We start from the raw sequence: 23,102 nt of genomic DNA on the forward strand, positions 1-23,102 counted from the left end.
TGTTACTACCAAATGTGGCTCTTCTTACAGGGCCTGATGTTTATTTCTCATTTCCTTATCTCAATTGCAGCACCATCAGACTGCAGCTGTGAAGAAAAGAGGAGGATTTGAAGTGGGAAGAGATTTTGAGTTAGTTTGACACTGGACGACAGCCACCCCTCAAATGAGTCATTTTGTTCTGCTCTTTTAATTTTTTTTAATCCCAACAAAGTTTAAATATAATTTGCTAGCTGATCCTGTTCAGTCCCTCAGTTGCTATAATCCTCTCTACCCAAATCCAGCCTGATAGGGTTCCTGCATCTGATTACACTTGAAGGGATGGGGAGTTTTGAGAGTGACCATACAGAAAGGCAGATTTGGCCCAGGCAGAGGGTCAAATGAGATGTGGATGATCAGTCAGGCTGATAGTAATGCAATAACCATCCAGAAAGCTTAGGAACTAACAGGCAGTCTCTCAGCCATCCGCCACTGTCACTGTGAAGCAGAGCAGACACAGGCCTTGTCACGACAGCCGAGAGAGAATGTCAAGCGCACACTCACATTATGTCAAGAAATCTAACATGTATTTACAAAAAACATTCCTGTCTGTTTTTTGACTCCTAAATCTTATTTGGACACATACAGTGTGCTCACTTAGACAAAGCAGTGCTCAAACAGGCAGAAAAAAAGCAAACACATGCAAATGTGTGCACAAACCCATTTGCCTGAAACCAAACACACAACCGATCACTAGGGTTTGACTACTTTGGAGTAAGCATGCTTTTTTAACTCAACGAGCTTGTTTGTGTTGCACAAATGCACAAAGAATCCCAGGATATACACATACTATGCGCCTGAAAACATTTCAGATAATAGTGATTATGAATATTAATGAATTAACCAATCATACATAAGTCTGTGTTTGGGTCCCCATGAACAACAACACACATTTCTTCAAACTAAACACAAACACACTATTAAGGACCGGAAGGATCAATGAAAGGATATGCTTGGATATTAAGACAAAGTGTATATATATTTCAGTACTGTGCAAAAGTCTTAGGCATGTTAGTATTAAAAAACAACAACAAAAAAACAAAAACATAATTAAGCCAGTTATTTATATCTTTTGCTGTATGCTGTAGTGTGTCAGTAGGAAATATGTTTACATTTCCAAACAATCCTTTTTCAAATAGAATTGTATGCACTCAAAAAAAAAAAAAAAAAAGTAGGTTCTCAGGTGCGTAGAACAAAAGAAGTTATGTCAACCAAGTAACTAAAGTTGCCCGCACACTGAAAAAATGCAATCAGACCAAAAAAAGGTCAATCAAAAATGTTACTTTTTGCATGTGAAAAAGGTGGGGCGGAAAAATTGCAACGTGTATTAAAAACAGACCTTTTGTTTTGGTCTGATTGCATTTTTTTAGTGGGCGGGCAACTTCGGCAAACATTCCTTTTGCCATTCATTTTAATAATCGAGGGAGATTTTGGTATGCACAAGGAGTCTGACAACAGCTGGTATGCTCCACACCGAGATCTGGTCTCACCATCATCGAGTCCATCTGGGATTACAGAAAACTACAGAAAACTGAGACAGACTAAATCCAGAAGAACTGTGGCAACGTCTCCAAGACAAAACTTCCCTGCAAAGCTAGAGCAAGTGTACAGAGGACAAACGCTGTTTTAAAAGCAAAGGGTGGTCACACCAAATATTGATTTGATTTATAGAAGTTAATTGATAAATAAAATCTATTTATGACATTATTTTTTAAAGCATCATCCCTTTACAGCACGTTTACATAAGTGCCTAAAACTTTTCACAGTACTGCAGCTTTGCAAGTAGGTTTCTTCAAGTGTACTGGAGACTGGAGACTAAAACTTTTCACAGTACTGCAGCTTTGCAAGTAGGTTTCTTCAAGAGTACTGGAGACTTTTGCCGCAGTTCTTCTGGATTTAGTTTGTCTCAGTTTTTTCTGTTTCTTCATGTAATCCCAGATGGACTCGATGGTAAAATCAGATCTCCGTGTGGATCATACCGGCTGTTGTCAGATTCCTTGTGCATATATAAATCTCACTGGATTATTACAAGTAATGGCAAAAGGATTGTTTGAAAATGTAAAATGACATTTCCTACTGACACACTAAAAAGTAACCAGCACCAAAAGGACCAGCTGGTTTAGAATAGTCAACCTATAAACTGACAGAGTTACCTTTGCACTGACCACCTAAAACAATAAACTTAAGGAAGGTTATTTTACCTTTGTGTCCAAATCAAGGTCATGTTTTAGTGGTGAGATTTCTTCCACAGATCTTGCTTCACAGGTGGCCTCATAGTCATTGTCACATGATTCCACACCCTCCTGAGAGCTTGTCTGATTCTCTGCCTCGTTAAAAAGACCATGTAAAAGGCCTGGCTCTAGTTGCTCCCACTGGTCCCTCTGTTGGTGCACAGTGTCTAAGCCTGATCCATCTGAGTCCCATTCACTATCCCCAGTCATTGAACCAAGTACAAAGTCAACACCTGATCGGGTCTCCTCTGACTCAGAGTCCAAATCCTGACAGTCTTCACAGGCAGAGCCCCCATCAGACACAAGCCGCTCAGGGGCTGCCAGGTAAACAAAACTATCGGAAGAGAGAAATGCCCCTTCCTCTGGCTCAGGGCAGCATTTTGGGAGGGGGCTCGGAGGGGCTGATTCCACTGATGGAGATGGGGGACCATCCTGATGATACTGATGTGGCGCAGCCACAGCTAAATAAACAAAACTGTCTGTTGCAACAAAAGCATCACCATCTTTGCTTTCAAGTCCTGTTGTTCTTGACTCATGTTTAGTGGTAGTCATGTTCAGGGGCAGAGGGGAAGGTGGAGCAGATTCAATACTGATATTGGGAGAGTCTATCTGTGGGTATGAGGCATCTGATTTTGGTGTACTTGTGGTCCCTTGAACAGCCTCTGTTACTTCCCACTCATGTGATGACACCTCCTCTTCAACAAATACTTCCATGGAGACTGAAATCTCTTCTTTCTCTGATTTTAAAAAAGCTCCCTCTTGGTCAGAAGTCATTTCCATAGTTACTTGAGCAGGCTCAGAGGAAACTGCATCCTCATGAGAGACAGTCTCACAGTGACTGTTCCTAACTTCACTTTCTGCCTCATCTTCCAAGACAGAGCACTCTGGAGACTGGTGAAAACGGTCCTCAATTTCCACCCCTTCCAAATCAGTCATAAAGATGCCAAGATTCATATTACATTCAACATCTGCATTGAAATTCTCTGGGGGGAAAAATCCATGCTGTAAGGAGATATGAATGTCAGATGTCTCATCTTGTTTAATTACCTCCTCTTGGTCTTGCTGTTCATGATCTGATAAAGCTCCAATGCCTATATCTGAATAACTATCTGGTTGCTCATAACTCACAGTCTGAATGGTCTCGGATGGAACAGTCCTATCTTGGTGTAAGGTTTGAATGCCACTTGATTCAGAATCTAAAGCATCTGCATCAGCTATATATGAAGTATAATTTTCATCATGGTTATAACCTTCACTATTACAGGGAAGACATATTTTCATCTGGTCTTGGCTTTGGCCAATATCTTCAAGAGAAAAGCAGCTTTGCGTACATTCTGGTGAGTTTTGATTCATTTGTGTTACACGTGGCTCAGTCTGATCTGTGTGCTCTACATGATATATGATTTCATGTGATGACATCACAACACAATCTTCATCATACAGTTCTGTGATGTCACATTCATGTCTGGCATCAGCTTGATCTATTTTCACTTGAAGCAAGTTGTCACAGGTATCCGAGTATTCAGAAGTGTGAGAAAGATCCCTCTTCTCAGAAACAGTTGATTTGTCTGTGTCTTCTTCCAAACACTGTCTTTCAAGCTCAAGAAAGAGTTCGTCTGAACCTGCCTCTGAGCTGGGGCAGGGGGAAGCACTAGGGGCCTCTGAGCCTCCAAATCCTACAGGTGGTGTCAAAAGGGGCCAGTGGCCTGAGGATGCAAGTTGTTGCGTTTCCCAGTCTTGTATCTGTGATTCCTCCTCTTCTACTTCCCAAGATAAACCACATGTTTCACTGCTCTCCAGTTTCAACACTACTTGCCAATTTCTCTCCTCCATCTCCAGTCTCTCCTCCTCTTCTTTCTTTTCTTGCTCTCTATCCATCTCATCCTCCTCTAACTCCTCCAGGATTCTGCGTTCATCTTCTTCAAAGCAAAGTTCAGAAGCCGTCTTCTCTCTTAGCCCACCAGTAGGAGGTGGCCAGCCCAATAAACCATTCTCACCACCCTCCTGACTGATACAGGGAGACAGGGGCAAACCCCCATAATTAAGTCCCTCTCCTTCTTGCAGGAAAGGTGATGGAGGATCCAACAGGTACAAAGATTCCTCATCACTCTCCTCACCAAGAATGGGGGGCAGTGGTGGCAGGATAGGGAGAACCCTTCCATGCCCAAGTGACCTTTTACTACCCCTCATACTGCGGGGCCAGGTACGGGCTTTAGTGGGAGGACAAAATACTGGTTTTGGAGGTATTAGTGGAACAGTGTCTTGGTCATGTTCCAGTAGTGGTGAGTCTTGCTCATTATCAGAGGTTCTAGCTGCAGTTGTATCTTCTGAGACACTTCTAACACACATTGGGGCAGGAGTTGGTTTACTCTGCTCGCCTCTCTTTCTCCCAGCCTGTTGAGAGATACTAGGACTAGGTTGTAGAGTGTCCGGCTGAGCATAAGTAGTAGTCTCTGAGGGTGGTTGTTCTTTTGAGGGAGAGTGCAGAGCAGTAGCAAGTTTTTGGGAGTGCAGTTGGAGTGGCTGTTTTTGTCTGTGAGGATGAGGAAGATGGGAAAGAATTGGGCTAACAGTGGGAGTGAAAGAAGGAGAGCTAGAGACAGGAGGAGTTTGAGGACCTCCAGATGAGACAAGGGAGTGTGAGAAAGGTGTTGCCAAAGGAGACGATGATGTAGAAGGAATAGATGAGGCTAGTAAAGATGGCACAGGATGGAGAGGAGAAACTGGGATTCCAGCCCCAGACAGACGTTTCTCTCCACTCTCTCCAGGTGAAAGCTCTAAACGTTCAGCAAACTCAGGGTAAGTAGGGGGCATAAAAGCTTTCCAGGAGCGCCGATTTGGATTGTCCTTCTTGTCACCACCCTGGTGCCTCCTTTTTGTCACAACAGCTGCCCCAACGGCAGCTGAATTTGATGCAGGAATAACCACTCCAGAGCCGACTCCTCCGACAGGTGACATACTCTGAGGGTCACCGGTGAGTTTCAGAGCATCAAAAATAACTCTTTCATCCAGCTTTTTCACACCTGCATCAGAAGGCCCTCCTCGTGCAACAAATACTCCACATATGTCGGCTCCCAAAGTCCCATTGCTGGAGAGTGTACTTCCCTCACCACCCCCTGAGCCCAGAGTGCTGCGAGAAGGCTGGCTGAGCTTTGAGCCTTGATCAATCTGCTCATTGATGCGCATGGTGTCATAAATTGAGCGCTGTGGTACATAGCAGTCCTCAATATATGCCTCCTCATCGTCGCCCTTCCCAAGGCACCTGGGGTTCTGCCGCAAGCAGTCCGGGCGGCTCAGAGGTTTTCCCATCCCAAACTACAGCGCCCTCAAGGGGCTGAGATGGGATGGTTACAATTCCACAAACAAAGCCTGCAGTGAGTATAAGTGAGGTTCTGAACACACACATACAGTCATGCACTGAATTCTCAGTATACAATCTGTTATGATGCTCAACATCCAGCATAAATATCCAAGTAAGAAAAGGTACAAGCTCTTGATTCAGAGCTACATGTCGGCATCTGCACGTGCAATGCTGAAATGCATTAGAAATGTCTCCTTTGCATGGATAGATCTGTGCAGCAACATATTACATATTAAGAAAAATATACAAAAAGCTGGTAAGTGTCTGAGTGAGACATCCAAAATCCATAACAGGATAATAACATCCCTTATGGACAATATTCCTTTGTTTCCCTTCTGAGTCTTAAACCCTCAAAACAAGAGCAAAATCCAAAATCCTTTCCTTCCTTAGTGCTGCTTCCTCTCGACTCTCCTTCCTGCTGCCACAACAGGAAAAATCAATGCGGGGCTTCAGCTACTTTCACCATCTCCAAGAGCAGCAGCCAAAGCTGTATGAGGCTCCTTTTAAGGTGAGATATCCACACTCTGTTACATAAAACTGAGTTCGGAAAAGAAAAACAAAAAGTGCCAGTCAGGAGATTTTGTCTCTCATCTCCCTTTTTTTCTAAGAACATAATGTAATAGACATAATTCCTTGGAAGTACTTCGAAAAACAAGGCATCTTGACCAAAAAAAATTAAAAAAATAAAATAAAAAATAAAACACTGTAAACTTACTTGATAACACTAAAGATATTTAAAGAAACAATCATAAAAACCATAACGGACTCACTCTTCCGACGGTCCTACCAGTTTTCCCGCTGTGTATTCTTTATCAATTTATGCTTCCTCTTTTTAATCCTATAATGAAGCATTAATAGAGCATGTCAGGAAGAGAAGCCATCTGTGCCTGAAATACCTCATCATTCTCTTTTATCTTGCCCTCTTCAGCAGACTGAGCACAAGGGATTGAAATCAATGAAATCCAACACTCTTTGTGACATGTTCATTTCATATTTAAAGTAAAAAAGACGTTCTTCAAACATGACATTTTTTTTTGTTGCAATCCTTTCATCCAGCACTTGGGGGAAAATATAAGGGTCCAAAAGGTGTCTGTGTCCAGAAGGGTTGAGGGTATGTAGATCCAGTGAGTCCAGTTCAGCCGGGGAGAGAGTTGAGAGTCAAGGGACTGTATCCAGAAGGCAGAGACCCAGACAGAGCTTCATTCCAAGTGCTGCCTTGCACTTCAGGCACTGTGATTTCCAGACAATCCCCGGACACACTCCCCGTTCTCTTATTTTCTTCTTTCAGTACTCCAAACACAGCTCAGCTAGGATCCACGCAAGTTCTTGCTCTTCTTTTCTCTGATTTCTTCCTGTGCAGGCTTTCTTTCACATACACGCTTTTCTCTGTCTGTTCTAAAGCCACTTCACAGCTGAAATGGTTTGCAGCTGCTAAAAAAATCTCCCAGTTTTCCTCTCTCGTTCACTCCCCCCTCTCTCTCTCACACACACATTCGCCTCTCTTTTTTTCTCTTGCTCTCTTTCTCTTCTTTCTCTCTCGCTCTCTCTGTTTTTGTTTGAATCCAGCTCCGTTTGTTCTGTTTCCTGCTGTGGTTTTAAAACACAGGAAGTGGTCCAATCATGCCAGTTTCCCCTTCCAAAAAAACATGCGAGACAAGGCTAGAGGAGTGAGCCCAAGATAAAGTGAGTGGGAGGAGGGACCATGGAGTCAGTGGGAGTGACCAATCTGGGGATCTGACGTGTTTCTGCAGAATCACTGGATAACAGGAGCAGCTTAGCACATTCTAAGCTCTATAGCAACCATCTATGTAAACGAAGCGGTATTGAAGAAGAGGGGCTACATGCTATCGCTAAGAGTTTTCTTCTATCATGTTTATAGTGAGCTTCAATGAGTCAACTGAGTGAATGATAAAGCTCATTTTCAGTTTGTAATTGTGATATTCATCACTTTGCTGTAATCTAAACCTGAATCAGCTGGGATAAACACTCCCACTCAAAAAAGAGCAAATGCCTGAAGCAAACCACAAACACTAGAGCACAATAGATAAACAGACAGGAAAAGTGAGAGTGAAAACGATAACTAAAGTGGGAGTGGTGAGTGGGGGAAAGAGGAGGGAGCTTGCAGAGGGATTTAAAGAAATAACGGCTGCCCTTCTTTCCCCCCTCAAATAAACTGCCATACGTGGAAGCAAAAATCCCTTGCACACATTCCCTCTCACTGTTCAGTAACCTCCCTCCCTTCTTTTTAAGATGGGCCTTCTGTAACAGCAAAATAATACAGGAGGACATACAAAAGTCTGCCATATTCACACACCCCACTTGTGCATTCCCGTCTGCTACTCTTCTGTAACACAATCCTGTCAGCAGAGAGCATAAGGGGGCTGGGGGGTGGTACTGGGGCCTCTGATGAGGCGCTACAGGATAACATAACAAAAATGAATGAACATTCCACCGTGAAGTGTCCACCGACCCAGACCAGCATGAAATGGGAGTACAAAGTGTGAGCTTTCAATATTTTCAAACAGGTCTATCCTTTCTTCTTCAGAATGTAAAGGGATAGATCACCAAAAAAAGAAAAATCGATCATGTACTCTAAACTTGCATTACTTTCTTCTTCTGTGCAACATAAAAGGAGACATTTTGGAGGGGAAATGTTTTCTATGTTCTTTTTTTATATGCAATTACACTGAACAGGACTGAAACTTTAAAGCGTGCGCTTTATTTTTTGTGTGCTATATTATACAAATAGACTGATATATACATCATTATTCACTGATACATTGGACATTCTCTAATGAATCATTAACATGTCAAAAACTTTTTTGGTGCATTCCTCACACAAAGCAATCATATGACTTCAGAAGACTATATAGCTCACAAGCCCCTGCTGAAAGGCTTTAGTACCCATTCATTGTGACTGCATGGGAAATTCTTCAAAATTTTTCCTTTTGTGTTCTGGGAAGAAGGAAAGTCATACGGGTTTGGGATTAGGCTCAATAAGGGTCAGTAAATGATAGCAGTGAATTTTGAACTATTCCTTTAAGAAGCTCCAGCAGAGAATAAACACCAAACACATGTCTGCCTATTCTTCGCACAAATGCATGCAGAAAAATACACACACTCACACGTGAAGTGGGGGAGGGGCTTGTTAGTCTTCAGATATCTAACTGTTGCTCTGAAACACCACACTCCCCGTGGCCTGCATATCAAGCAAGCTAAATTCTCTGTCTTTTTTATGAACTCTTTCCCCCTCTGTGTCAGTTGGGTTGCAGCTGTTATGGCTGCTTCTAACACAAACCTCCCTACAGAGACAAAAGAGGTTTGTTGTCCATTTTGCTGGTGCTTGTGCTCGCTCCCTCTAACCACATAAAACTAGGTTTCAGTGACCCATAATCCTAAGCAAATTTGAAACCGGACACATGTGCATCCCAGACACAATTGGAGGATAAAAAGTAATACAAAATACATTTGTACACAAAACAAAGTAATTGACCAAAACAATGAATCTAAGCCTATCCTGGCTGTACGTGTATCCAGTCTAAACCCTCCTCTTCTCATTGCACTTCCTTATATCAATTAAATTCATGACTGCTTGACTGGTGCATCCCCCACTCTACTTTTCCTCATTCTTTCAGTGACTGGTCATTTGGCCAGTCACGCCTGGTTAAAGAGTCACAGTCTTGACTCAGACAGGAAGAGGGAGGGGTTCAAACCCCAAAATCCCCTACACAGACTCTGTGGTTGGAACTGAACTGATTGGCATAGGTAAAGTAAAGTGCTACTAGTGCTTTGTGTCTTGTACTAAAGCAGCCCCTTTTAAAGACTGGTGGTCACTCAGCAAAACAAGCACGAGGCCTGAGAACATTATTGACTTAGAGGGCTATTTGTTGCCTCAGCAGAGCACCTGTTGATTTTGTTTTCCTTCTTTATCTTTGTTGCTTGCCCACTACTCTTGCTACTCTCTCTCTCTTCCTGCCTGATTGCACTATAAGTGAAAAGGTACTGAAAGCCTCGTCTGTTTGTTTCAGTTGTTCATTTACCCCCCTCTTCTCTCGTTCCCTTTGCCACACTGGTTACTAGGTAGCATGTCTCTCATTTTCTCTATCTCAGCAGTAGATTTATAATTAACCACCATGGCTTTACCTGAATGACTCAATGTGTGCATTGTTCTCTCTCACCACCACAGACAGAAAGACATATGGAGTAGAGACAGGAATACAAACACCTCTGCTAAGAAAAAGGAAAAGAGTCTGGCCTTGCCACAAAATTAAAGCAATAAAATAGGTTTTGAATGTATAAATGAACACATTAGTACATAAAGCATTTACCTAAAGCTTAACATCTAGTTAATATTAAAGCTATGTTATTCAGGAGAAAAATAAAATACCATGTAAAATACAGATCTGCATCACAGCCTTGTTCCCAAATTTGACTTCAGTCAAAACATTGATTATTATCTTGGTAATTATTTCCAAATGTCAGTGGAGTAACCCTATTTACATTAAGTTCCTATTTATTTCTGTTGGTGAGCTAATTGAGACTAACTGGAAGGGAAAGTGGGCTTTTCTATGGAATGCCACAGTAATGCACAACAGCTGAAACAATACCAGGCAATGGGAACAGCTAGAGAGAGCATGACATAACACACACATATGTGCATACACACTCAAATGCCAGTGTGTGATGTATAGAACCGGGTCAATTTAGAGAAATTAAGTCATCAGATTAGTCCTAATCCTAATTTAAATCAACCCCTTAGTGCAAAAAATAAACTGAATATGAGCAAACTGATATAAATGATACATTTACAGGGGAAAGATGTTCCAGGGAAACTGCAGATAAGGAAATTACACTAGAATGACATCAGAGATCGCTGAGACATGGCAGAGAAATGATTAACCACAAAAAGTTATCTGAGGCTACAAAAACATTTAGTATCACCACGATCATAGACTGGAAACAGGTAGAAATACAGAGTTATCTAACTAGGCCTAATTGCAAGCCTGATAAGATTCATACAGGTAAGGTTCATACAAAGTGTACCCTAACCCTTTCATCAAAGCTCATGGAAAAGTACCATTAAAATATTTTGCATTGTGACATTATGTTAAGTACATTATTAAATCACTTTTCACTTCTGAAGAATTTTATTGTAATTACAGTAAATTATTTACATGAGGCAAATAAAATATATTTGAAAACATAACAGGAATATTTTTTTTTTCCATTACACTGATTTGTAAGTATAACTGAAACAAAAATGATGCCAAAATTATTATTATTATTATTATAATGGTCCTATAGGCCAAGTATCAAATGCACAAATTTTAAGAGATTCACCATGTTAATATAACTCATTGCAAGAACTTTACATTACTTTACCTTGCAATAAGGTAATGTAATGTAAAGTTCTTGTAATGAGTTATATAGTGATATTTATATAGTGATAAATTCATTCTTCCAGGAAAACCCAGGGCTAATCTTCTTATTTGACTGGGAGGCCACAAGATTGATGAGTTAAAGGGAAACCCCTAAGGTTTGGGTGGGGGTAGGGCAGGTCATGACAGTCTCCAAAGTTGTTTTTGTGGAAGAAAAGCTGTGATCTCAAACTACGTAAAAAGAGGTCGATAAAAATAGACAAACCAGCAAGAGTGATGGAGGGATGGAAGGAGTAAAGGGAGCGAAGATATAAGCGGCAAGGTTGAGGACAGTGTGGACAACCTGATTTGATTTAGAAGCCATTCCCTCATCCCAACAGCCCTGCGAAGGAATTCCCAGTTGGACAACGGACCCTCGCTTTACTCCAATCTAGCACTTCATCCAGCCCTGCTGGCTCAAGCCTCAGCTGCTCTGGGACAGAGCGACATGGGAGCGCACAAGAGTACGTAAGGGACAGGAATTTTAAGGAAGGGGCAACCACACCCTGGTTATGTGTACATGTGTGAGTGTGTTTCCAGGGTTGAGGGTGGGGAGACAGCTGGGATGCCGGACGCTCCACACGGACTGGAATTAGAAACATTCTCACACATGGACCTGCGGACACACTCCCACAACATACAAACACACCTTCTGTGTCTACATGTCACCCTATAGCACACGCCTGCTGATAAATATGAGAACATATTCAGACAGGAAACACTGGACGACACAGGCTAGACATTTCACATTGAAGTCATGAGTGTGAAAAGCCCTAGCTCTCTCCAACCGATTTCCACAACATCTCAATAAGCTCATTGTTGAAAAAAGCTAAACAATGACACTGACTAATCTGACACCTTCTCTTAATACCCCATGCCCCCCGCAGCTGCCCTGACGGAGCTTGCACAACAAAAAAACCTCTCAGACACACACACAGGATCACCCTCCCCTCTCCACCCCTCTGAGCAATGACATCATTTTGGATTTGGTGTCTTTGAAATGGAGTCTGGCTTGCATGGAGTGAGGCGAAAATGAGAGCAGACTATCTCGTGGCAGACGAACGGGCTGCACTCAAATTTATCTTACGATGTTTCGTTACAAAGTGGAAGACGAAAAGAGAGAAATGGGGCAAAGAAGATGAAAAAATTACAAGTGCTTGGAGGCAAGTTGGATGAATCCCAAGGATGTCTTTCTGAACGCATTTTATTCATCTTTCTCTTTTTCCTCTTTGTAATGAATGAGATCTCATCTCCTCAGCTTCCTAAAAATAACCTCTAGACTACAAATACATACAGTGGGGTTCAAAAGTCCACTTGTGAAAATGCTTCTATTGTGCATTTTTTTACGGTTACAAATTATATTCATGCAGCATTAACTGCAGTATAATAATGTTAGTGAAAAATGATATCTTAGTACTTTCCTTTATGAAAATATTTAATATACACTGAATAAATAATATAATAAAAAGAAAAAAATATATTTATAAATTTTATATATTTATATTATTTTTACTGTTATATCTCACTTTGTGTCTTGTACCGTCTTCAAGAGTTTGAAATACGTGGCTGTCTCCATTTCAAGGTCACAAGACAATATTGAGAAGCAGTAATTTTCCACTGCCTTTGTTATAATACCACTGACTGAATTTGTGCTGATCACAGTCAGACTGAGCATTGAGAAAGACAATTAGGATTATTCAATAAACTCAATTCAATACATTTAAAAAATATATATATATATATTTCCTGACAGAAAGAGAAATCTAGTAGGAAATAAACTTGGATGTTAGAATAGTGTATCCAAGATTTTCAACATCAACACGACTGAAGCCCATTGTCCTTAATATACTGTGCTGGCTTTGACTTCATTCTTGAACTCCACTTCACGCCGTATTGATTAGACATCCACTTGAGCATCACTGTTAACCATATCGACAACACCCACTTATTCTTAGTCCTCTATTCAGTCCCTTTTCTGCCCCTCTCACTGTCTGTCTGCCTGTGCTGTGCTCTTAATCACATCTATACAACCTGCTTTCATTTAGCACCCATGAGAGAATAAGAGAGAAAGAAAGAAAAGCAGAAAAAGAGAAAATGGGTGATGCTGTGCTTTCAGTCAACCATATTGTTAAAAATGTGTTTGAGAGCTTTATTAGACCGCTACGCCTAGATGAGGCAGGAGTAAAGCTATGAGACAAGCAAGTGGGTAGACAAGTAGTGGAAAAACAGAATACTCAAAAATGGAAAACGTGTGTGGAAAGACTTCAAGACTTCCTCAGGTGGTGTATGTTAATGAGGATAGGAGTTGAAAAGTCTTTGAAAACTCAAAAAGTCTTTTCACCAATGCTACATTTATAATAATAATAATAATAATAATACAGTAAAACAGTAATGTTATTACACTTTAAAATGTAATTTAATCCTGTGATGCAAAGCTGAATTTTCAGCATAATTACTCCAGTATTCAGTGTCACATGATCCTTCAAAAATTATTATAATATACTGATTTTTTTATTTTATTATCGGTGTTGAAAACAGTTGCCCTGATTAATATTTTTTTGTGAAAACCATAATAATTTTTTTTTTCAGGATTCTTTGATGAATAGAAAGTAAAAAAAAAACCAAAAAACAGCATTTATTTGAAATAGTAATCTTGCATTATAAATGTCTTTACTGTCACTTTTGATCAATTTAATGCATCCTTTCTGAATCAAAGTATTTCTTTAAAAAAAAAAAAAAAAAAAAAAAAAAACCTTATTGACCCCAAACCTTTGAACACTACTAATATATATAAATCTGCTAGTATATCTAAAACTATTTTATTGTCTCCACTCTTCGCATGTCTGATAAACAGCAAAGTGTCCCCAGCTCTTTTGTCTTTTTTTCCTCCCTTCTTACGCTTCCATATTGACACAGTGGGCTGACACAGTGGGCTGACACAGATTAGTTGTGTGGTCAGATTTATCTCAGTGTCCATCACAGTGGTGACATCATTAATGAGCTCTCAGTGTTAGCACTGAACAGAGGGATGCAGTAATATGAAAAAAAAAGAAAAAAAAACCCACAATGGAAGATTTACCTCGCATGAAATTATAAAGTCTCTGAAGAACACAAATGACACAATGACAAATTTCACCCTTTATCCCAAATTCCAAGAACTTCTAAAAGTCTTTGATGATAAATGCTGCCATTTAAAATCTTCAAATGTTCAGTTAAAGGTCACTCGACTACTTCAATACCACTGAGTCTTTTAAACTACTCATACTGTTGTTGCTGAGCAATCAAACATGGCAGAGGAAGGAATGATTCAGTCTCAGCAAGACATATTTTCTATAGCACTGATTCACTCTCCTGCTCCTGGAGGTCTCGGACGCCCACTACATCCGTCATTTCCTCATCTCCAATCCTTCCCACTTCCACCTACACCTCTTTACTCTCACACTCTCCTTTCTTTCACCACCCTCAAGAGGCATGAGTAAGAGAGATAAAGACATTTCATCAGACGGACGGGAGGAAAGGTGAACTCGAGCAGCCCACTCTAAGTAAGAGCTGACAGAGCTGTCTCACCTTATTCTCTCGCCACCGTCAGAGAGGATAGGAGGAAAACAGCAAGAACATGTTGGGAAAGGAGGATTTATCAAGGGATAGTGCTTTCACCCTGCAGTAATACAAATATTAAAAGTACCACACAGATCTTGACACATTTTCCTTGCTTTTCTCTTTTAAACACACATTTGAGGGGCAAGAGCTCAGAGAGAGTGCGCCTGAATTCAGATTGCTCTGTAGGTTTTAAGCTGCAAATGGGTCCACCTGAGAGACTGCATAGTCAATGAAAACATTCCTGCTAAGCTCACAACAAACATGAGCCTAATGTAGCTGCATTATTGATCAAAATAAAACCGAAATCACAATGTGGCTTAGTGTGATTACTAAATTGCAAAAGTTGTGCGATTATTAAATCGCAAAAGTCGTGATTTAATTAAATAAATATATGCATAGATACGCTTATAATGTGCATTTGAGAACGTAGCACTTGTAAAAAGTGCTTATAAACCAGCAGTTGTCAACAAAAGAGAAGCTTTAAGGGCTTCCTGGGATTTACCACCACAATTAAAGCTTGATATTTAAACATTTGAAAATAAAGTAATTAAGACAGCCATTAATATTAGTATTGTAATTTTACTGTAAAATAAAATGATTACTGTTATTTTTCTTAAATACAATTTTATTTTACTGTGAAATATTACAATAGTAATATTTCTTTTTTGTTTAATCTTTTATTTAGTAATAATAAAAAATAAATTGTCCAAATAGTGCATCCCTACAAACAAGCTCAGCAAACCCGGAGCTTTTTTTCTAATCGCATTTTAAATACATGTATATGTAAATACATGCATGTGATTTACACAATTAGGACATGTTCCTGGATCAAAAGCCTTTGCTGGTTCAGGAACATCATCCTGCATCATCTGCAAAACATTGCCCACTGAATTTAGGGGTAGGATGTTTGATTCAGGAACACGTCATACTTCGGTAAACCACATGTGCATGACGAGGGCTTTGCTAGACCTTGTTTATATATTGAAAAAACAAGACTGTGCCACATGAGCTCATGCTTAGGTAGGCGGGTTGAGCCCCTCTGAGACTAAAGCCTTAGAACCTCCTGTGGCATATGAATATTGTTAGCTAACAGTGGTTAGCACACAATGGAATCTGATATTGCAAATGAAAGCTACAGTACACACAAAAATATACAGTTTGCTAAATATTTTCCTACCTTGAATTCTTGAAGTTGCTGTTTAATGACCTCCACTTCTGTCCCCACGACGGCCTGTGTGTTCAGCACCTCCTCTGCCCGTCCCAACAACCCCTGTAGGTCAGCCAGTCGGGCGTAGAACTCCTTAACACGTTCTTCTGCTGCTTCTATGAGTGCCAGACGGTTCTGGCCTCGCTCTGTCAGCTTGCCTGCCTGTCGGTTTAGGGCTTCGGTTTCTCTCCTGAGGGCCAGAAGATCAGGAGAGCTCCCCTCTCTACGCAGCATATTTGTGCATTCCCCACCATGACCCTCCAGCTCGGCACGGAGGGCATCAAGTCGGCTCAGGAAGCCCCTGACAGCGTCAGCCTGCGAAGCTAAGGAATCAGCATCTCGACCCACAGGGCTAAGGCTGTCCAGCTCATCATCCAAATCAGACAGGCGGGAGAAAATGTCTCGAACATGTGACTGGACCTCTCCCACGCCCTGCAGCCGGGACTCCAAGGATGAGCAGCATTGCTCAGTCTGTAGGGAAAAGAAAGGGGACACATGCAGGTAAATGGAGCTGAGATTGTGGGCCATTTCTACTATGCAGTGGATGTTCATTACCCAATCATATGTTTCTAAATGTTTTTTCTAAATTTTAATATTAATATAATAAGTAGCAATGTAAACATATTTCCCTAATATGAGTAAAAAACAATAACAATATTTCACAATAACAACCTTTTCTCTTGATTTCTATCATTTAACCGAACCCAACTGAGCTGGACGATGACATCACTCTGTTTTCTACAGAGCCGCTTTATAGCTGAATTGAACTCATTTCATATTTGATGATCTTTACAAAGTTATTGAATCGAACTGAATCAACAACGAAATGACCTCATCTGAACAGTCACACTATTTTTTTTTTAGAGGTGCTTTACAGCAGATTTGAACTCTGTTTGCATAATTGAATCATTATTTTCCTGTTTAGCCCTGTAAAGCTGCTTTCAAACAATGTGTATTGTATAAAGCGCTATATAAATAAAAGTGAGTTGATTTAGGTGTTATCCGGAATATTTTCTTGCCATTATGTGAATAATTTTATATAAAATTATAGTAAAAAATGTCAAGTATCTGAGCTTGACCACAGGATATTTCTGAAAGTCTGCTGTATTTTATATATATATATATGGAATAGAATACTTATATATGTATACTGGAATGTGTCAGGACTCTAGTTGGGATATATATATATATATAACCTGATCTGTAGTTTATGTCTGCGTTCATGCTAAATACGACTTTTACAAGTCTTTTTTTTACTGTTGGTCCAGATTTGTCTTGTTCATTTTTAATAGTTTGTAGTCAAAAGTGTAACATTACCATTCCTGTTATGCATATATATTGTACATATATAAGTTAAGAGTTCAAAAGGTATTGCATAACAGGAATGGTAATGTTACACTTTTGACTACAAACCATTACAAATGAACAAGACAAATCTGGACCAACAGTAAAAAAAAAAAAAGACTTGTAAAAGTCGTATTTAGCATATGCGGCATGAGCGCAGACATAAACTACAGATCAGGTTATATATATATATCCCAACTACCGCCTGAGTCCTGACACATTCCAGAGGCTCCTGATCATGTGCAGATTCTCTCACCTTCTCAGTAACTTCTTCAAACTCTTTTTCGGTATCACGAGCTTGCTGCATTAGCCTCTGGCCGCCATCTTCGCCGGCCCCGGATATCTCGGGTGCGTCCTGCAGCAGCCCCTGAGCCAGGTTTCGCAGATACACCACCTGTGGCTGTACAGAGTTTAACAGTTCCTGTTGGCTACGCAAACGCTCCAGGCTTTTGTTGCTACAAGCTTGTGGCCCAAGTGCCTCCTGAACCTCGATCTGATGCTTGGCTGCTTCGAGCCTTCTCTCCACAGCCAGTCTGCCATCTTCAAACTCCTTCAGTCTGCTCCCCAACTCTTCTAGCTGAGCCGTGCGTCCCTGTAGTCGCTCAGAGAGGCTGTCTATCCTGCGATTAAGCTGAGCCTTTTCATCCCTCACTTCCTCTTCACCAACGCAGCTCTGCTCCAGCAGCTGATCTGCTGCCGTGTTCAGAGACTCTAAGAGGGGGCGACGACGATCTAAGTCCAGACTCAACTGTCTAGCCTTTTGCAAAGCCTCGTCTAAGGCGGTGGGATCCAGCGATGGGTGGATCTCTGCCTCCCTTTCCTCACATTCTGCAACCCAAGGTACAAGCTCATTGCGATGTTGTTGGTACAGCTCAGCACGGGACAGCGTTTCTTTTATTCGACAGTGTTTCTCAGTGATCTGCTGGTTCATGGCCTCCCAGTCTTGCCGTAAGGTATTTAATCGAGTCTGTAGGGCTAATCGCTCATCTCCAGCAGGGAGGGATGCCAGTAGAGATGCCCCCTCGGCCTGGATGAGCTCATAGGATCCACGTTGTTGTGCCATGGCTCGTTGGAGTTCCTCTTGTTGGGCGAGAAGGGTCTTCAGAGTGTCAGGTTGGCAAGGGAGAGCTTCAGAAATACCAGCTGTGTGACTCCCAGCCTGCCCATCCAACCAGCCACGAAGCTCGTCAAACATCTGTTGGAACTGTTGAGTGCTGGAAAGGGCGGCCTGCAGCTGGGACAAGCCATCAGCTGAAAGACAGCAGTGAGAGGGATGGTTACTATTATATACAGTACATGCACAAAACCATATTATGGCAGGGTGAGAGATTATTGGGGTTTGGAGCAAAAATGCCACCAAAACTAACAGAAAAAGCCTCTGCACAGTTAAACTAAATCAACTACTACTAAAGTTTATATAATAATAAATAGTATTATTAATACATGTAGTCTATTTACATTATGCAGTTTTTGTGTAAATGCATGTATTCCACCTTTCCATAAACATTAATACCATGTCAGATGCAGCTTATTTTCTACCTTTGCAGTGTAAAATGGCTTTTGTTGATGTTGATACAATTTTATTGGTAACAGTCTATAGTATTCTAATTGATTTAAATAATTGGTTAAATATAATTATTTTAAATAAAAGACAACACAAATACATTTAATAAGAAAATTATAAATTTGATTCAAATTCCAGTGGGCAAATATTGCCCCTTAATGGAAAAGTTAATTTCTGACCCTGCATTTCGGTAAATGTTACTCACCAGCCCGTTCTTCTAGGTTCTTGAGGGGGCCGCTCACACTCTCCAGTCTCTTGTGTAACTCATCTCTGAGATACGGTTCGGCCACAATTGTGCTGAGCTCCTCACACAGCTGCTCAGCCTGGACCAGTTGACCCCGTCTCTGTTCCAGCTCAGAGCGGATCTCCCCTGTTTCCTGAAGCCTACGGCGTAGGGCTTCGGGTTGAGCGCTTAGAGAGGCCTGCGCATCTAGCCTCTCGCCTAGATTGGCCACACTCTGAGAGAGCTCCCTGAGAAGGGCCAGGTAGTGCTCGCTGGTTCCCTGTGCCTGGTCGATCTTCTGCGAGCGGCCCGTGAGGCGAGAGGTGAGGTCTCCCCACTGCTGTGAAATGTCTGCCAACTCCTGCCTCACCTCCTCTAGGTCCTGTTCATCTCTAGAACCCTCGTCTCCAGTCGGAGAGAGGATTCCCTCTGCCGCCTGAGTCAGCTGGTCAAACTGGGGTTGCCGTGTCTCAAACTCACGTAGCATGAACTGACGGGATAAAGAAATACATTTAAATTGACTACTGGTGGTGAAAGCAATTAGTTTTGAGTACAAAATGTAAAAAAAAAAAAAAAAATATATATATATATATATATATATATATATATATATATATATATATATATATATATATATATATATATATATATATTATTTCAATGAAAGGCATGATATTGATTGAAAAATTAAAGAATAGATGTCCACACACTGGATAGATGCCAGCACAGCTCTAGAAAGTTTATTATTAATAAAACAGCACAATGTCTTCATCAGAAACAACTCTTTATAGGCACAGGTGATATTCAATGATAAAAATGTTTTAATAAACATTTACATGAACTATTCCGTGAAAAAAGAAAGAAAAAAACCTTATGAGCAAGGGTGTCTAAATTGTTCTTTTGAAGTAGGGCTACATTTAAAGGTAGAACTTTTCTATGGTACTCTACAATGTAACACTTTCAGTGTTTTAGATTGTATTTAACAGCCTGTATTTAATGAATATTGTGAAAAGACCCCTATATACTGTGATGGTCATAGATTTGTTGTACAGGAGGGTAATTTGGTAGACAAACGGGAAGAATATCATTAAAAACCTGTTTACCTGCACTTGCTGTTTCTGTGTGTTGAGCATGTTGGGGTCGATACTCAGTGGGCCTAATACACTCATCATCAGCTCTTTCTCTCGTAACCATGGTCCTAATTGACTGGCTGCTGCTGCAAAACTACCCAGCCTATCAGCACACGCCTCCAATTCAGTCTGCCTCTGTGCTGCATTCTGATTGGCTTTCATCCACCGTGAGTCTAGAAGAGAGGGCAATATTTAGAACAAATATCACAAAGACCAATTTTAATGATTTAAAAATCATGAATCTAAAATATACTTGAGTGACTGCGAATAGTTACTTGGATACTAAACGTAGCAAGAACCACAGAGAATTATGATAATGCACACAAAGCAATCTGGTTCCCTTGATTTCCTGTTCATTCAGGCAGACTTTTTTTTTCTTTTCAAAGAGCATTTTCATTCATTTCTAGTGACTCGCAGAAAGGACCAGTCAATTGTCTGATATTTGTTTATTCTGTTTAAATGAAGCACAATGGATAAAATAAATTCCCTGAACAGGTTGCACTTCGACAACAAATGGAATGCTTTAAAATGTTTTATAGCAAAAGTTCAGGATATTTGATCTGAAAAAGTCAAGATCAGAGCTCTTCTTGGACATCACATTATTTTCAGTCTTACATTTTCTAGTCCAATAAATGGAAAAGCATTTAAAAACACTGTATGTAAGGACACCACATTTAAAAACACTTCACTGACCAATGTCTTCAAGCTGACGTTTCCATGTCTCAGCTTCAGGAGACTCTGGATTATCTTTTATTAGCTGCTTCAGAATGTTCTTGAGATCCTCCACTTTCCCAGAATGCTCGGCAAGCTCAGTAAGTAAAACCTGGACACAGACACCTATCTGTCAGCTCATTCACAAGGTAATCACATGAAATCAAATGTTTTTTTAAACTATGGGATAACATAAAAAGCAAAAATAAAATGAAAATATATTTGCTGGCTGGATTTAAGGATAAATATTTTGTGGGGGGCTGCAGTTTGATACCCCTGTCAAGCACTCAGTTCTGTTAAGATGTTACCTTGGTCTCTTGGGCTTGAGCACGCACCACCTCTGGCCGTGAGGGAGAGGCGGTCTGTCCTTGTGCAAGGCTCTGTTCACGGGGGCCTAGCCACTGGACGAGAGCCTCAGTGTTCTGCCTGGCCTTCTGCCGCAGGTCAAGAGAGGCGTCTTGCCTACCCTTCCTCTCCCTTAGGTCACTGCCCAGCTGCTCATACTTGCAGTTCACATCTGCCACTGCCACCTGGATCTCAGTCAAGTCTGAGGGTAAGAGCGAAGAAATGTTGACGCAAGTACAGTCAGAGCAGGCCAATGACAAGGCCAAATAGTTATAAAACTGCATCATGTTTGTGTATTTTTTCCAAGCAATGATATACAAGCTGAGGAATAAGCATTTCAATGTATTTTTTATTGACTGAGCCACACACGCCATGCAGAAAAATTATATATATATACAGTGAGGAAAATAAGTATTTGAACACCCTGCTATTTTGCAAGTTCTTCCACTTAGAAATCATGGAGGGGTCTGAAATTGTCATCGTAGGTGCATGTCCACTGTGAGAGACATAATCTAAAAAAAAAATCCAGAAATCACAATGTATGATTTTTAAACTATTTATTTGTATGATACAGCTGCAAATAAGTATTTGAACACCTGTCTATCAGCTAGAATTATGACCCTCAAAGACCTGTTAGTCTGCCTTTAAAATGTCCACCTCCACTCCATTTATTATCCTAAATTAGATGCACCTGTTTGAGGTCGTTAGCTGCATAAAGACACCTGTCCACCCCATACAATCAGTAAGAATCCAACTACTAACATGGCCAAGACCAAAGAGATGTCCAAAGACACTAGAGACAAAATTGTACACCTCCACAAGGCTGGAAAGGGCTACGGGGAAATTGCCAAGCAGCTTGGTGAAAAAAGGTCCACTGTTGGAGCAATCATTAGAAAATGGAAGAAGCTAAACATGACTGTCAATCTCCCTCGGACTGGGGCTCCATGCAAGATCTCACCTCGTGGGGTCTCAATGATCCTAAGAAAGGTGAGAAATCAGCCCAGAACTACACGGGAGGAGCTGGTCAATGACCTGAAAAGAGCTGGGACCACCGTTTCCAAGGTTACTGTTGGTAATACACTAAGACGTCATGGTTTGAAATCATGCATGGCACGGAAGGATCCCCTGCTTAAACCAGCACATGTCAAGGCCCGTCTTAAGTTTGCCAATGACCATTTGGATGATCCAGAGGAGTCATGGGAGAAAGTCATGTGGTCAGATGAGACCAAAATAGAACTTTTTGGTCATAATTCCACTAAACGTGTTTGGAGGAAGAAGAATGATGAGTACCATCCCAAGAACACCATCCCTACTGTGAAGCATGGGGGTGGTAGCATCATGCTTTGGGTGTGTTTTTCTGCACATGGGACAGGGCGACTGCACTGTATTAAGGAGAGGATGACCGGGGCCATGTATTGCAAGATTTTGGGGAACAACCTCCTTCCCTCAGTTAGAGCATTGAAGATGGGTCGAGGCTGGGTCTTCCAACATGACAATGACCCGAAGCACACAGCCAGGATAACCAAGGAGTGGCTCTGTAAGAAGCATATCAAGGTTCTGGCGTGGCCTAGCCAGTCTCCAGACCTAAACCCAATAGAGAATCTTTGGAGGGAGCTCAAACTCCGTGTTTCTCAGCGACAGCCCAGAAACCTGACTGATCTAGAGAAGATCTGTGTGGAGGAGTGGGCCAAAATCCCTCCTGCGTGTGTGCAAACCTGGTGAAAAACTACAGGAAACGTTTGACCTCTGTAATTGCAAACAAAGGCTACTGTACCAAATATTAACATTGATTTTCTCAGGTGTTCAAATACTTATTTGCAGCTGTATCATACAAATAAATAGTTAAAAAATCATACATTTTTTTAGATTATGTCTCTCACAGTGGACATGCACCTACGATGACAATTTCAGACCCCTCCATGATTTCTAAGTG

At 41.0% G+C, this 23,102-nt stretch overlaps 1 protein-coding gene across 17 annotated transcripts in view; it reads right to left on the reverse strand.

Moving 5' to 3' along the window:
- macf1a (microtubule actin crosslinking factor 1a) overlaps positions 1 to 23,102 on the reverse strand; it is a 171,386-nt gene that overhangs the window by 29,658 nt on the left and 118,626 nt on the right. For all 17 annotated transcript variants that reach the window (XM_084130479.1, XM_084130476.1, XM_084130478.1 and 14 more), the window contains 6 exons: positions 21,133 to 21,371; positions 20,807 to 20,936; positions 20,087 to 20,286; positions 18,966 to 19,473; positions 17,453 to 18,447; positions 15,823 to 16,323 (listed from right to left, as the gene is read on the reverse strand). In XM_084130479.1, the coding sequence (XP_083986605.1) occupies positions 15,823 to 16,323; positions 17,453 to 18,447; positions 18,966 to 19,473; positions 20,087 to 20,286; positions 20,807 to 20,936; positions 21,133 to 21,371 (2,573 nt within the window). The remainder of the gene's footprint in view (positions 1 to 15,822; positions 16,324 to 17,452; positions 18,448 to 18,965; positions 19,474 to 20,086; positions 20,287 to 20,806; positions 20,937 to 21,132; positions 21,372 to 23,102) is intronic.

Source organism: Abramis brama (assembly GCF_963993115.1).
Source record: "Abramis brama genome assembly, chromosome: 12".
NCBI lineage: Eukaryota > Metazoa > Chordata > Actinopteri > Cypriniformes > Leuciscidae > Abramis > Abramis brama.